The 16099-nt window shown below is 37.6% G+C and overlaps 2 protein-coding genes across 2 annotated transcripts; both read right to left on the bottom strand.

Moving 5' to 3' along the window:
• Positions 1–586: 586 nt before the first annotated feature.
• LOC140049385 (G-protein coupled receptor GRL101-like) lies at positions 587–4775 on the bottom strand. The gene is made up of 6 exons (XM_072094262.1): positions 4759–4775; positions 4016–4081; positions 3367–3435; positions 2057–3081; positions 1300–1533; positions 587–902 (listed from the first exon to the last, which is right to left on the bottom strand). Exons 4-6 carry the CDS (start codon positions 2991–2993, stop codon positions 832–834), a joined length of 1242 nt encoding a protein of 413 aa, XP_071950363.1. The 5' UTR covers positions 2994–3081; positions 3367–3435; positions 4016–4081; positions 4759–4775; the 3' UTR covers positions 587–831.
• Positions 4776–5338: 563 nt separating this feature from the next.
• LOC140049900 (SCO-spondin-like) lies at positions 5339–7343 on the bottom strand. Its single transcript, XM_072094853.1, has 5 exons — positions 7316–7343; positions 6871–7026; positions 6462–6578; positions 5859–5975; positions 5339–5506 (listed from the first exon to the last, which is right to left on the bottom strand). Exons 1-5 carry the CDS (start codon positions 7341–7343, stop codon positions 5385–5387), a joined length of 540 nt encoding a protein of 179 aa, XP_071950954.1. The 3' UTR covers positions 5339–5384.
• Positions 7344–16099: the final 8756 nt, after the last annotated feature.

The raw sequence follows: 16099 nt of genomic DNA on the forward strand, positions 1-16099 counted from the left end.
GTAGAATATATATATAGCGCTGCTTTTTAATAAAAATTAATAAACAAGGTCGGAATACAAGTTCAGTAGGTCTACAAACAGTATATAGTACACCTTTCACGCTTGAACGCACATCGCCTAGCAAGAGTATTGTGACGTCCTAATACGCATGTGTACTAACACCAAAATTGACCGCGGGCAGTAAACATTGTACTCTTTGCTAATTGGGTTACGTAACGGCAGTGTTTAGCACCTCCTTAAATACTCATTACAAGCATAGCCTTAAGCAAGCGGTAAACACGATGAACTGACTGAACTATTCAAGTTGTGTCTCCTCTTATTCTTTACTCCATGCTTAACCGCGTGACATTCTTTGACGTATAAACTGTACAAATTAAAAAAACGTTACTTTACCGCTTCTATCGTTGACGTACAAACTGTAAACTTACAAAGCGTTACTTAACCACTTTTATTATCGTTGACGTACAAACTCACAAAACGTTACTTAACCGCTTCTATGGTTACGTACAAACTGTAAAAACTTACAAAACGTTACTTAGTTCCTTAACCGCTTTTATACGGTCACAAACGAAATGAAGTTACTGGTGATAAATAATTTGCTCCTGAATTTTAAATTTGGCATACGGTTTCACTTTAAAGTTAAATAACGATTATAAACTGTACAATATTGTTTTGCTAAATTATCAAATACCGTACTAGTACATTGATGCAAGTTACTAACAACTATTGTTAAGTTATTAAACGATTTCTCTATAGCTCTTAGCTTAAAAGTAATTCTTCTTTTCGTTGCCGCCAGAAAAAATGTTGACGCTGCGAATATCCTTAGATATTTCATTTCTGTAAATCCGTTTTATTTTCGTCTATAATGACTGAATCTTGATTGTTGTTTACAGGAACATTATCTGTAAAGTAGCAAATAATTAGTTTGTTCTTATTAGTTTACATATACTACTTGCCTCATGCGTAAATCATATAGTCACACCGTAACATCAAAGTAGGCCTACTACTGCAGATTCATATTATACTCTATCATGCTGTTAATTCGTGTAGACTGATGCTTGGTTCCCACTAGAGACGCAACACATGGAGGTAACGCAACTTATATTAGTGGTTGACCAATTACCAGCGACGGATTATTCAAATGAGTCGCTTGTCATTGGTCAAACACGCTTGTGTTGCGTTTACGTCCTTGTGTTGCGTTTACGTCCTTGTGTTGCGTCCTAGTGGGAACCAAGCTTAATAGTGATTTATGCCGAAACCTAACCCCGGGATTATAATTCATCATGTGTGTAGGCCTACCTTGTTTTGCATTAAATGGTTTGGCAGAGCATTGTCGACACTTTTTGATCGTTTGCACCGCTTTTAAGTACTGTTCCTCAATCGATTCCAGCTCTTCGTCTCTGATACCACCTCCCTCACTTGTTTCCAATCTGCTGGAGATAAGTACAGCCTTCTTCGAAGATTGTCGCAAGAACGGCAAAAGTTGTCGTTTTCTAAGAACGGTTTCTGGCAAGTCAGATAGTTGAATGTTATCTTAAAAAAGACAAAGTAAAAGAAACATTGTCGAGTTGTTGTCAGCAGTTCCTCTAACGAATGTCATTGCTTTGTAGTGATGCGCTATTGTCATGAGATGAAAGAAATCATGGTTCACTAATACGGATTCAGAAAAGATTTCAAATTTACACCAGGACCATAATAAACAAACAACATAATGTAAACAACCACGTTACAATGCCACTAAAAACTTACCCTTATACGTGGCGAATCCTGGATTTTTTAAATAGGCAAAGTTCTATATTTTGCATTGTAATTTTTGAAATTTAGAGCCGGGAGCGGGATGATATTCATCAATCAGCCTTCAAGGGTATTCAACAGAATTATTTCTCATGAATTAAACATTATACCAAGGAACTGGCTGCGACACAAGTACCAACAGTACTGTACTATGTACATATTCTCCGCGGTTCGCGGTGTCTGTTAAGGGCGTGGAACTGATCGTTTCGCGGCCACAGAAAAACCCTTTGATCCCCGGTTAGATTGCCTTGCTTAAACTTACCAACTTCTTTCTGCTGTGTACTCATGGTTGATGTCTCCGATGTCAATGATTTCTTCTTTGTGTCACTAGACACGTACGATGAAAACGTGTATAGATAAGGGTTGAGAGCTGAATTCAATGGTAAAATAAAAACAGCTGTCCATGCCACGACGGTACCCGGTATATCAAGATTGTCAACCGAATGAGCCAAAATACCCATGATGATGATTGGTAGCCAGCACGCCATATCCGTGAAAACAATGAATGCCATTTTGGCTGCCATCTTGAGTTCCTTTTTCTTGTTGTCTGTTGACTGGTTAATATTGTCCTTCAAATTCTTAGCTGATTTCTTGACACTTACGTACATCGTTATGTAACAGAATGCCATCACCAGAAAACTCAGCGAATTCACTCCGAAGAAGAAGGTCATTGCATAACCAGGAGCAGGGATGGTTTGATGCGAGATCGGTAAAGCTAAACACACGGAATTCGCGCCGTAAAACTTGTCTGCTTTTACGAATATAATTGGCGCAATAGAAACAACGAACACCAAAATCCAGCCTAAAACAAGAACGCGAATGGCGCTCTTCGGTCGCAGTTTGTATTCACCGAATGGGTACACAATGCAAATAAATCGATCGACTGTTATGACTGTTAAAATAAAGACAGACATCTCAGAAGAGAAAGTAGCAAGAAACCCAGCTAAGCTGCACACAAAGCTGTCTTTCCATTTCTCAGCATAGTCTATATAGTCACCGTAGTAATAGGCATCAGCTGACGCTATCACCAGTAGGTAGACACCCATGAAGAGATCAGAAACCGCAAGATTTTGAATCAGGTAACCCTGTACCTTGTTCATTTCTTTAGATCGTAAACGCCAGACCAATACAAAGATGTTCCCTACGAAAGCGCTGACGCCCAGAATCCAGATGAACACTCGTAGAACGGGCTCCTTCATCAGTTCCTTACAAGACGAAAATGGATCTTCTTCCGGGTAGCATTTATCAATCTCTGTATCACAGCAGAATTTACGATAATCGGTTCTCCTGAAATCATTACAAAGTTGTAATCAACTTCCGAGAGCTTCACAATATTAATAATAATAATAATATTTATTCGGTCACCAATGAAAAATAACCAGAAGTGAGAATAGGCTAAAGCCTAAATAGATTCTGCACTTACTCCATACAAACAGTCAAAATATAACCTTATGTATAAGAAAATTAAATAAAGTAATATTTAAATAAAACTATACATAATTATAATTAATAACTAATATTTTAAGCCAAAATATCTGATATGGTAAATAATATACAATAGATTCAACTTACAGTAGAGTCAGCTGTAAATTTTTGAACGTATCAACGGGAACTTCATCGATGAGATTTGCTTTAATGTTACTGAAATAATGCATTAGTATTAATAATAATACACTCAGTGCTGTATCTCCACTGTATCATAGGAACATTTGGTAATACAGCATTCCATGCGTACAACAAGCATACAATAATGCATTTTAAAAATAGTGTTTACATCTTAACCATCTATTTTGTACCCACTTTTTCCACACATTTAGCCTGTAAACACAACATATTTAGCGTGTATAAAACCTAAACGTGTCTATAGCTACAAGTTTTTCCTCCACTCGTTTAGCAGTCACTATTATTATGTTCAGTGTTTAGGCACCTATTTAGCGTTGCGTGCATATGATGTTACTGTGGCAAAAAAAAAAGCTTCACACGTGAGCTCCACACATGGCAAATTAAACACGTTTAAAACCTAAACGTGTCTTTATATTGCTCCACTTGTTTAACAACCGTCACGTCACATACTACATGTTTAGAATGTATTTAGAACCTAAACAGTTTCATATCTAAACATGTTTAAGGCTAAATGTGTGGGAAAAGTGGATACAAAATATATGTTTAAGATCTAAACACTATTTTTTAGTGTGAATAAGCATACATGGTTTTTACTTACACTTCTCTAAGTGCTTGTGTTAGTACGCTGGTGTGAATACGGCGAATGTTGTTAAAGCTCAAGTCGCTAAAAAATAATTAATTTTAATTTTTTTAATAGTTAATTAATACTCAATTTTTAATTACAAAATATTTGCGTCATTGTGGCATACACCTCCGACAATAAGGTAATGTTTTCGCTATCTTGGGTCATATTTTTTTTCTCAACAGTCATAACTCTGGATCCCACTATGACGCAACGCAAGCGGGTTGACCAACGACAATTGACACTCTGAATAATCAATCACTTTAATTGGTCAGATCACTTGCGTTGCGTTGCGTCGTAGCTGGCAGCTTTTTTAATTGAACACACGATTAAACAAATGTCGTAAACAACTTCTCTTACACAGACCTTCTGATACGTTTATGTACCAGAAACGATCGGTAATGTTTTCGCTATCTTGGGTCATATTTTTTTTCTCAACAGTCATAACTCTGGATCCCACTATGACGCAACGCAAGCGGGTTGACCAACGACAATTGACACTCTGAATAATCAATCACTTTAATTGGTCAGATCACTTGCGTTGCGTTGCGTCGTAGCTGGCAGCTTTTTTAATTGAACACACGATTAAACAAATGTCGTAAACAACTTCTCTTACACAGACCTTCTGATACGTTTATGTACCAGAAACGATCGAATTATAATGACGATTTTTATAACAACAATTATTATTATTTTAAATAATCGAAATGAAATCTTACAGATTTCTCAGGTTAAACAATTCTTTAAACACGTCAGTAGGAAGAGATTCTATGCTATTGTGCGACAGATCTCTGGAATAGAAAAAAAAATAGAAATTACAAATATACATACTACTTTAATATTATTATTATTAGAAATGCTATTTGGCATCTAAGATATAGACGTTGAAGCGAACATGAAGTGTACTACATGCAATTTTAAATACTTACAACGTGTGAAGAAATTTAAATTCATCAATAATTTTAAAGAAATGTGTTGCGTTCTTTTGTAAACATCCACTTAGGTTTCTAAAATGAAAAAAGTAAGAAGAATTGAACGTCTTAACCGTACAGAGAGTTGAATATTTAAGGGCCTGGAGATGATGGTATTGCAACTTAGCCGGTTCCAGAGGCGTTACGCAGATGCCTTGGGGTTTTTAGCCTTTTTGTCAACATATTTTAATACCGGTTTTCTCTGGGCACTGCTCAGGTGCTCCCATAAGCTCCGGAGCCCCTGTGTTTAGTCATTGAGCGTTCATCATAGCCATTAACGTCACTGGTTCTTGCATGCTGCATGACACATGAAGGTGGTCTATTATGGTGTGGAAGGGAAGACTGTAAAAGTATTTTCGGTATTTTACTTTTACTCACAAATATCTAGCAGACACCGAAAGTAGCTGCACGTCAGTGATGCTCAAATAATTTGCAGGTGACGTCACACAATCTACTACAAATCCCGAACAAGTGCAACTTGGCGGGCATGAGATACCTACAATATAACAGGTAATTTAAAGAGTAATATAAAACTGAAATATGTATCAATTGCGCGAAGAAAAAACGTTTTTAATATAATGTGAAATGTCATCAACAGAACAACAATCATGAAATGTCCTTAGATAGATTCCATAACAACGCAATGCAGCGCGTATCGACGCAAAGTGCTGTATTGCGTAATCACAAGTGGGAACCGACGACTGCAAACATCGCAGGTCTGATTTCACACAGGCGGGGACAAACACAATGATTGGAAGGGCATTTTCTTACGTTGCGTAGATTGCGTTACGTTGCGTCGCTAGTGAGAACTAAGCTTAAGTCATAATACGTTACAACTTTTAACTTACCACAAAACTGTTCGTCATCACCGCTTGGACAGTGCTTCACACCATCACATACTTCCAATGGCGATAGGTATTGCTTGGACGAGCGACAGTGGTAAAAGTTAGGCAGTACATAATCATCTGAAGCATTATACAAAAAAAACTCAATACGTTTTATGTTCTATCGCTGTATAAAGCTTGGTTCCCACTAGAACGTAACGCAAGGACGTAAACGCAACGTAAGCGTGTTGACCAATGACAAGCGAAGTTATAGACAGTTAGCAATCACAAGCGAATAAGCCATCGCTTGTGATTGGTCAATTCACTTGCGTTGCGTTACGTCCTTGCGTTGCGTCGCTAGTGGGAACCACGCTTAAGTAACATTGAAAATGACGCGTCTTTCGACCAGGAACAACCAAAATTGTGTGACGATATAGAGGGCGCTATACACATAATTTTTTTTCGTAGCCAGGATGAGCTATCTCTATCCCAACCGTGTCATCGTACGACACAAGGCGTGTCGTCACACATCATCTAGCTAGCTAATGGAGTTTTTTGGTAATCGGATAATAATTAGATAATTTCTTTTTCTTTCCCAAATATAAATGACAAAAAAAAGGAGCATACCGCAATGATTCTCATCCTCTCCATTCGGACAGTCCCATTCCTTGTTACATCGTAGCCTTAACGGAATACAGTACGAATCAGGGCATTTGTACATATAAATCGAACACTCAAAGGTTTCTGTTGGATGAATAACGTGATAAGTAATAATTACATCACTTTACATTTATGTATTTTCAGGGAATGATGACGATTGTACGAGACAGTGTATAGCGCTGTAGGCCTGCTGTATGTACTGTATCTACTGTAGCAATGATTATAAAATATGCATCCTCCATAATATATATGCGTGAAAATAAAAACCAACTGAATTAAAGGCATTATGCCTGAATAGCGCCAACTATAATACAAAAACCATTCAGTGGAGTTTAATCGCACGCACACTTACAAACTGAAAAACCAGACTTCTTACCGCAATCTCTTAGATGTGTCACATCTCTGCACCCAACTTGTATTCCGTATATATCAATATCATATATGCATTCTAACGTCTTGTTATAGCAGGCGCCATTATCACAAACGCCTTCATCATCCCCACAAAAATCGTCGGATGTTGCCGTTCTATATTCTATATGCAAATTATACAATTATTTTATTTTTTTGCTAGTGTCATAAATACAGATAAGATAGGTGCTTTGCTTGACCAGTGTGACGCTTCGATATGCACTACATGACGCTTTGCTGTGCCTGTGACGCTTCCTTATGCACTACATGATGCGCTTTGCTGTGCGTGTAACCTCATTATGCACATGGCGCTTTCCTGTGCGTTAGGACGCTTTGTTCATGCACATGACGCTTTGTACTGCACCAAAGGCTTGGTGTACAGACGCTTCGTTATGTACTAAATGACGCTTTACTTGGTGTATGACGCTTTACTATGCACATGACGCTTTGCTGTGCGTTATGACGCTTTGTTTATGCACATGACGCTTTGCTCTGCTGCCAAAAGCTTCATAATAATGATGAAAGAATGAAGAGAAACCGTATATCTGTCTGCAGAGAAACCGTATATGCCATATATTTATAAATATTTGTCATATTAAATACTTACCACATTCATCATATAATTCATCTTCATGATTTCTACCTGGGCAGTCGACTGTCCCGTCACATTCAGCGTGCTTTGGAATACAACTACCATCATAGCACTGGGTGAACCCAGGTGCACAGGCATCTAATATGAACAAGACAATGAGCATTTAGCGGTGCGTTCGAGCAATGCGTCTCGTGGGATTTTTGTTGACGCATCATTTATCATAACGTAGGCCTAAATAGCACAGCCTACCAATGTTACACGTAGAAGTGAGAAACTTATTTTCTGACATGAGAAATGCTTTATTTCACTCTTTCTTTATTTATGAGATTCCGGTACATATTACGGAAATGTCCCTTTACAATGAAAGTAAAATTTTTCTCTGATTTTTGTATTTTTCATATAACCGGATTGTAAATGCTTAATTATGTCAACCAACACTATTAGTGAGTCTGAGATATTTGTATTGCTTTTTGACACTCCGCCAGAATGGTGTCCTGTTTTTTTTTGTATTGTTATCATGTATACTTGTTTTTTATGTGTTATTTATGTTTTCTGGAAAATAAATGAATATGAATGTGCATTTATTACATAATGAATTACAAGAAATTGTTATTTTTACCACAATATTCATCTTCGTCCTCATTTTGGTCACAGTCTTTGACGCCATTGCAAAATAAGTTTTCATTTATACAGTTTCCACTTCCACAAGCCCTTTTACCGTCTAGACACGTGTGGGTAAAGTCTACGAAAATACATTTATAACAATTATAATTCATAGATACAATAAAGATTAACTGCCCACAGACCTTTTCAATACTCTTAACAAATGTATAATATTCCTTGTCTTAACTTATCGGTAGTGTAAATACTTACTACAGGAATTTTCATCATCCTCATTTCGCAAATCCACTTTGCCGTCACACAACAAAGACAGTGAAACGCATTTTTGCTCTTGTTCTGACGTGCAAAACAAAGCTGAAAACACAACATGTTGGATATGTCTTATTCTGGGTTTTGACTTAATATTAGTATAAGATAAATAGTTTGGCACATATGGCGTTTCATACGTATACTATTTTCCAGACAAAACTCAAATCGACTGGTGGACTAAGACAATAACTACAGACTTGGTGCAAGTCTAGATATGTCGTTAACAATTTTTGCACAATTCATGGTTATGAATTCCACAAATTTGGTCTTATTGAAAAGGGACCGAAATATATTTATTTTTCAAATCGGTTATCATTACTATTATTTATTCAGGCAAAAGATACATTTACACAATTCTCTATATCCGGAGTAATCTCAATAATTAGAGTAATCTCCTATATATCTGATATTGAGATCTCACTCTTCCGTAATGACTTACTTTGTTCTCTTTTTTGGCACATAACTCCGTCTTCATCGGATGCGTCAGCGCAATCGTTCACACCATCACAAGCAAATGCGTCAGCAACGCAATCTCCAGACTTACACTGGAAATAATGAGATGATTGACAGATCGACGGTTCTTTGGGATCTTCAATAGTCATACTCACATTCTTAATGAATACTGCGAAACAAAATGATAAAAATAAGTGTCAATGAGGAGCGATGCAGAACATCTTTATTATTTGTATCCGTTGACCATCAAACATAGTCAATAAGGTAGACTGGTAGAGGAATATCAATAATTGAGCCTAATTCATGATTACTGCATCACCCACCTAAGAAAAATCTGGCTATAGAGGTGCGACAAAGACGCACATATCGTCTTTCGAGACGAATTCACCTACGAAAAGTCTGGATAAGCTCACGAGACTCACATTTTATGAGGCTTCCGTGCCACGCCTATTACATTTTGAGGTTCAGGCAATTTATTTTATATATAATAAAGACATTAATCTCTAAAAGTCCTGGTATAATTTACATCTTTTTTATGCAATTATCTGTGCTGTATCTCCACATATGAAAATATCGGTATCATAGGAAAAGTCCATACAGCGTCTGGAGCAATATTTTTAACTAATCCAGAGTTTATGATGTATATAGTTGGTCAGACCTCAGACTGTGCATTGAGAATGTATACAATGTATACTGTACTAACCTTCACTTGTTATTGGTTTTTGGCAGAAGACATATTTGATCTTTTTGCGAGAGCATGCAATATCCCGCCATTGATCCGTTCTTGCAACCGTCTTCATTCTAATGACCGTACATGCATCGACCATACTGCTACCAGGATGACGGGATAAGAAGTCGCCGCTGGTATATCTAACAAGTATAGATAACATTCTTTACGCAAAACAACTTTTAAGACCATGGGTAACAACATGAAGCCTGGTGGAGCATTTAAATTCCAAGCTCCAGGCAGTGGCGTAACGGCTTTGAGCGCTCACTGGCTAAACCCAGGGGCCCCAAAGCTTATGGGGTCCCTGAGAAGTGCCAAGAGGAACAAAACTGGCATTAAAATATCTCGAAGGGCCACTGAGGATTCCTAAACCAGGGGCCTTAGTCATCTGCGTTACGCCACTGGCTCCAGGGTTCAAGCCTGACCTGGTCAGAGTTGTGTGACTCATGACTCTTTCTAAAGGTTTTCACTGTTGGACGGATGCGTGTGTGTATGTGTAATTGGACATAGTGAAGGTCCTCGTGTTAAAGCATGGATTAAATCAAACGTGTAACTGTTACTTACATAGATGACAGATACCAACTCATATAGTTAGCTGGTTGGCGGGTTATCCATCGGAATCGCTGATGGAACTTATGATCTTCTGAAGATTCTCTCTGCAAACCTTCAGAAATAATAAACGATTAATATAAACTTGATGATGATGATGATGATGAAACCCTATTATTATTCGCGGTACTAGACGTACCATTTATTTTGTATCACCAGAATAATATAGAGTATTTCTTTTACAAGAATATTTCTATAAGTATAATCTAAATAATCATAATGAACGGAAAACATGGTATTTGAAACAAAATGGGTTATGCAACGAACCGAAGCTCAATTACCCTTTAAATAATATCTAATTAGCAAATAAAACAATAAAAGTACAAATATCAAATAGAAATGAAATGTAACAAAAGTTAACTCAACATGAGTGACTATTTATTTATTAATAGTTTTCTTTCTTAAAATTTTAGTTTCACACTTATTTTAGAAACGTGAATATATGGGTACAAATGCAGATCAAAATGGACGATATCACCGAATGAACACGTCTTCTTACCTATAGGGATATATCCACCTATGATATCCGGTACTTCAGAAAGCAGCAATGAATGTACAAACTGCATTTCATCATGTGAACGTATGTTAGAGATATTACCATCGTGTGTGTTTATACAATAGTGATATGCTTGATACCAAGTGATAGGATCTTGTTGCCTTTCTAGTAGATAGCATTGGTCATTGTACTTCGTCCATTTTTCTGGACAGGAACCTAAAAGACACAAATTAATTCAATGTAAGGACGTAAAGCAACACAGTATGGTTTCCAATCACAAGCGACGTATCTTTCTAACTCTTGCTTGTGATTGGTCAAATTACTTTTGTTGCACGTATACGTCATTGAGTTGCGTCATTTGGGAAAATGTGCGTAATTCAGCCCAGTTAGACTACAGGGCAAATGTCATCTATGCATATATACAAAATAAATGCATATCAACAAATTAAAGCAGTAGGACCACTAACAGCCGTGACAGAACTTTGCAAGTCTACCTGTCTACCAACTAGTTTAAAGAAAGTGCGATGTGCCCAAATATGCATCATCGTGTCCATATATTGTCACATCACATTGTTGTCACATAAAGTTTGATAGTGTAGACAGCGCTTTATAGGTAATGTTTGATACATTAAAAACAATACCTTTAACGTTCTTGTCAATCAATTCTGGTTGAAACGTTCTTGTCGTATAACGAATCACGAATCCATTTCCTGCCGAATTTTCACCAACCTTCTTGTATATTACACGTAAAAAATGAGTAAGCGAGTCAAACTGCTCGTCACCTCTGCATACTTTAGGATTTACCACATTTCCGTCAGTCTCACCATTTCTTAAAATCGAAAACTCCAGTGATGCTTCCGAGTCTACCTCGCATGACCCATTTAAGCCTAGATCGAAGTAAATGACGTCGATATGAACGTATGAACCAACAGGCACCTCAATCTCCCATTGTATCTCAACACGTTTGAATTGATGTGGGTACATGTATGACGCAATCAATGCACTTGGCATATTACAGGTGTGTATACAGTCGTCGCATCCACTTCCAAATTCACAACCTGGAGTATCTATAACAAAAAATGTATAAATCCAAAGGTAAATTACTGAAAATAATGACAATGCTGTGGGTATCAGTGGCTGGATCTCTATGGAGATACAAAATAAAATAAGCAAAAAAAAAGCTAAATCAAAACGATAAAGTAAAACAGCCAGAAAAATTAGCAGAGCTTTCGGGCAACACTAGCCCTTTATCAGTGTAAACAAAATGTATATAAATATTTGTAACGCAAGGGTTAATACTAATACTGTGCACCTAAATGAGATCAATATCTGTCTGCACGTTTTGGGAAGACTAGGCGTTCATCAAGGTAAACGCGTTTTTATTGCTGTTGGGAAGACTAGGCGTTCAAGGTAAACGCGTTTTTATTGCTGTTGGGAAGATTAGGCGTTCAAGGTAAACGCGTTTTTATTGCTGTTGGGAAGATTAGGCGTTCAAGGTAAACGCGTTTTTATTGCTGTTGGGAAGATTAGGCATTCAAGGTAAACGCGTTTTTATTGCTGTTGGGAAGATTAGGCGTTCAAGGTAAACGCGTTTTTATTGCTGTTGGGAAGATTAGGCGTTCAAGGTAAACGCGTTTTTATTGCTGTTGGGAAGACTATAGGCGTTCAAGATAAACGCGTTTTATTGCTGTTGTGTAGACTAGGCGTTCAAGATAAACTCGTTTTATTGCTGTTGCTTAGACTAGGCGTTCAAAATAAACGCGTTTTATTCCATTTGCGTAGACGTTCAAGATAAATGTATGCGTTCATTGCTCGTATCGTACGATCAGACGTCCACCGTTCATTTCTTCCATACAAACCTCGCGCTCTACACTCCTATACAAGGCGTGTGTACAATACTTACCCACTGTAAAATAATCCGCCTCAAAATAGCTCTCACTTTCTCCATCTTTAACTGTCAGTATTATAACCACTGTATAATTGGATGACCTCACGTGTGGCATCTTATCCCCGCATCTTTTTCCAGTTAAAGTTTGACGACGAAACGCGTTATCCATCACTTCCAAACTGTCTTCGTCACATTCGCCTAAGTGGTTGGATTCTGGCTTGATGTTAAACAGTTTAAACTGAATTTCAATGTATTTAGTTGTTTCAGTCGTGATGATGTATCTGTAGGTAGTCTGTGCCCACACATGGTGAAAAACATCTGACGATATGGTACCATTGGTTGAGCTGTAAACTGATTCATCAGAAACACATACACAATTATTAGTAATGTACCACACCCATTCAATTTATTTATATTAAGGAGCTTTCGATATGGGACGACCTATGACCTAAGACCAAGTTACGTCATGCAAGTCATTGTAGCATGCGCGCGCCTGGAAAGTGATTCTTCAACAAAAGTTGTGCCGGATGTAAAATTCGTCCTGGTCCGACACAAATTGAACAATCTCTAGTATGAATATTACATTACTTACAATTTTCTGTAGGAATGGGACACCCATACATCGTAAAATCAAAAACGGCCATACGTGACGGTGCTGTCTTAATATTTAGTTGGAGAATATACGCAAAAATCGGCACATCAAAAACAAATACAGCAACACCGTTCTCAAAATTCTGCAAAGAAAACGACGATAAAATACGATTACTGTTACTACTATTTAATGGCTAATTATTTGTAAAACAATTCTTTTTAAAACGTATTTAATATGCTATTGGAAGTAACGTATTGGAATTAATGTATCATGTGACTGGAGAATAACGTTTTGAATGATATTAAGACGAATGTCGCCCATCATATTTGTAATCCCGGGTAATATTTGGCGTCCAGCTAAGAACAGTCCTACTGCCCGAACCGAATTTATCCAGGCTGGACCAATTTTGGAGGCCAATTGGTCCAATTTGACAGGTTGTTAGCCATGGTCCCCGGACAGATATCGCACGCTGTCATTGTTAAGTATAACACTGAATTTTAACAAGTTAGGCCCTACTTCTTTAAAATATGTGAATCAAAAGAGATTTATTCGCGCCGCGGCTCTAGCCTGCAGCTATGTCCCATGAGGACATGTTCATTAATAAGCTGTTTCATAGCGGTAGCTTTAGTATCTAAGGCCGACAGTTTTGCGAATTTGCAAACTCGACTATAATTTATAGGTCCCAGCTGCTGGACCCAAAAAACGTCTGGGAAAAGAGAGTCTATGAGGGCTCACGGTTGAACGATTTTGGATTCTTGCCCTTTGATTGGTTGACAGATTGAGGAAGAATTTTTACTTGTACCACCGTGAGGGTGTTCAGTTGCATGCCTACAGTTCAGGTTGAGGGCACACACAAACAGGCTTCAGCACATTAAAGTTAAAAATATACCATTTTTAAATGTCATTTTTGAATTAGTAGATTAATATTAATTTGTTGGAAAATAATACATTGTTGGTACACATGTCTTCTTTCAAATGCTGTGTATACAATTAGCTAGTGAAAAAATGGGCATGTGATTCATAATTAAAGAAATAACTGTGATTTGTATATATCTTTGCGATTAAATGACATCTTTTTAATAATTAATCATAAATTAATCAAAAGAACAATGATTAATTTTAAAATGTCAAGCGGCGTTTTCTTGTTTACCTTTGTTATGCCTCTGTTATATATCAAAGACTCGTTGAAAATGTGTCCATTTTGACTTAAATTCAAACGACTTATTTCTATGTTGGTAATTTCTGGGAGGCCTAGGCACTGTTTGAAACGGATGCCCGTTACCACGTACAACCGGTCCAAGTTGGCCCTCAAAAGGTGATGGCCTGTACCATTTGTCTCAAAATCACAGTGTGTCTGAGTGCTGGGAATACCATCGCCATCGATTGATGCAGTTACGGCATCTCTTTGTAAACCAACAGGTTCGGGAAAACTACCTGAAAAATATTGCAAAAAATACCATTTGTATCGTACTGTTCGCTGGAACGCGACGAAAGGACGTACTCGCAACGGAAGACCTATCACGCACCATGGATCATAATTCATCGCTTAGTAAATTACTTGTGTTAAGTTGCGCTTACCTTTTGCGTTGCGTTTGGTACTGGGGAAGTCATTTGACCAAGCAATGTCGAAATTACTAGATTTGCGCGTCCTCGTAGGAACAAATTAGTGTTAATGACGTCTACTTATGAAACGCAATTGACGACACGAATTTCTTTCGATTTTTAAATTTCAAGAACGCAAAGCTTTGACTTTATTATCAACCACTGAACGCGCGCATTAGGCCTACAAAAAGTAACAGTTGGTTGTATAACTTAAATAATAAATCAACCTTCAATAAAACTCACAATTCAGTTCTTTAGCAGCAGAAGTTACACATAACATTACAAAAACCAAGAGGTATACTAAGCGGTCTTGACTCGTAAACTGCTCCATTTCAAATGCATTGAAACAAGACGTGACTGTTGTTATATAAAGCTTGGTTCCCACTAGCGACGCAGCGCAATCTCAGCAACGTAAGGAAATGCCCTTCCATTAATTGTGTTTGCCCCCGCCTGCGTGAAATCAAACCTGCGATGTTTGAAGCACTGTTGCGTTGTCGGTTCCCACTTGCGATTACGCAATACATCACTTTGCGTCAATACGTCGCTGCGTTATGTTGCGTTCGAGTGGGAACCACGCTTAAGCGTGGTTTCCACTAGCGACGCAAGGCAAGGACGTAACGCAACGCAAGTGAATTGACCAACCACAAGCGATGTCTTATTCGCTTGTGATTGGTAACTGTCTATAACTTCGCTTGTCATTGGTTAAAACGCTTGTGTTGCGTTTACGTCCTTGCGTTACGTTCTAGTGGGGAACCAAGCTTTACGTTGCGTTGCGTTCTAGTGGGAACCACGCTTTAGATATTACATTAATCAGATTGGATACCCACCCATGTAATTATGGGTATTTTTTCCGGTATATAACTGACGTATTATAAACTAATGTCATGTGACAGCAACGCACACGACGTTTATTTTTCAAATAAATTGTTATCACGTTATAAGTTTTAGTTTTCATCAGAGAAACTTAAACACAATGATATCTGAGACAACAATTTTCTCATAATACATCAGCAATTGGCATGAGTGTACAATGTGTTTAAACGCATGTCTCATCGTATGCAAATAGTCCAGGTCCCTATGTCAACAAAGGTGCCTTCGTGTGCAGATCATGGGGAAAGTGTAAACATTGTGTTTATGAATATTTCAATCATGCTGGTTATAAAAACCCATGTTGTTAAATTTCTAAAATTCATCTTTGACCTCTGACCTCAATTTGAATGTTTTTACCCATTGAAAATAAAATGGTCATATCTTTGCAACGCCTAGATTAAATGAAATGCTTTTAGTGTCAAATTACTTGGGAGATGC

The sequence above is a fragment of the Antedon mediterranea genome, chromosome 5 (genome assembly GCF_964355755.1).
Source record: "Antedon mediterranea chromosome 5, ecAntMedi1.1, whole genome shotgun sequence".
NCBI lineage: Eukaryota > Metazoa > Echinodermata > Crinoidea > Comatulida > Antedonidae > Antedon > Antedon mediterranea.

What these genes read in the sequence shown, in the direction of transcription:
- LOC140049900 (XM_072094853.1), bottom strand. Translation starts at nt 7,343, where the DNA reads ATGTGCATAGTAAAGCGTCATACACCAA. An exon ending in AGAGGATGAGAATCATTGCG is followed by an intron (nt 5,976 to 6,461) that starts GTATGCTCCTTT and finishes ATAATGCTTCAG; the next exon opens with ATGATTATGTACTGCCTAAC. An exon ending in TGATGACGAACAGTTTTGTG is followed by an intron (nt 5,507 to 5,858) that starts GTAAGTTAAAAG and finishes GTTATATTGTAG; the next exon opens with GTATCTCATGCCCGCCAAGT.
- LOC140049385 (XM_072094262.1), bottom strand. Translation starts at nt 2,993, where the DNA reads ATGAAGGAGCCCGTTCTACGAGTGTTCATCTGGATTCTGGGCGTCAGC. An exon ending in TACACAGCAGAAAGAAGTTG is followed by an intron (nt 1,534 to 2,056) that starts GTAAGTTTAAGC and finishes GTCTTTTTTAAG; the next exon opens with ATAACATTCAACTATCTGAC. An exon ending in ACCATTTAATGCAAAACAAG is followed by an intron (nt 903 to 1,299) that starts GTAGGCCTACAC and finishes GCTACTTTACAG; the next exon opens with ATAATGTTCCTGTAAACAAC.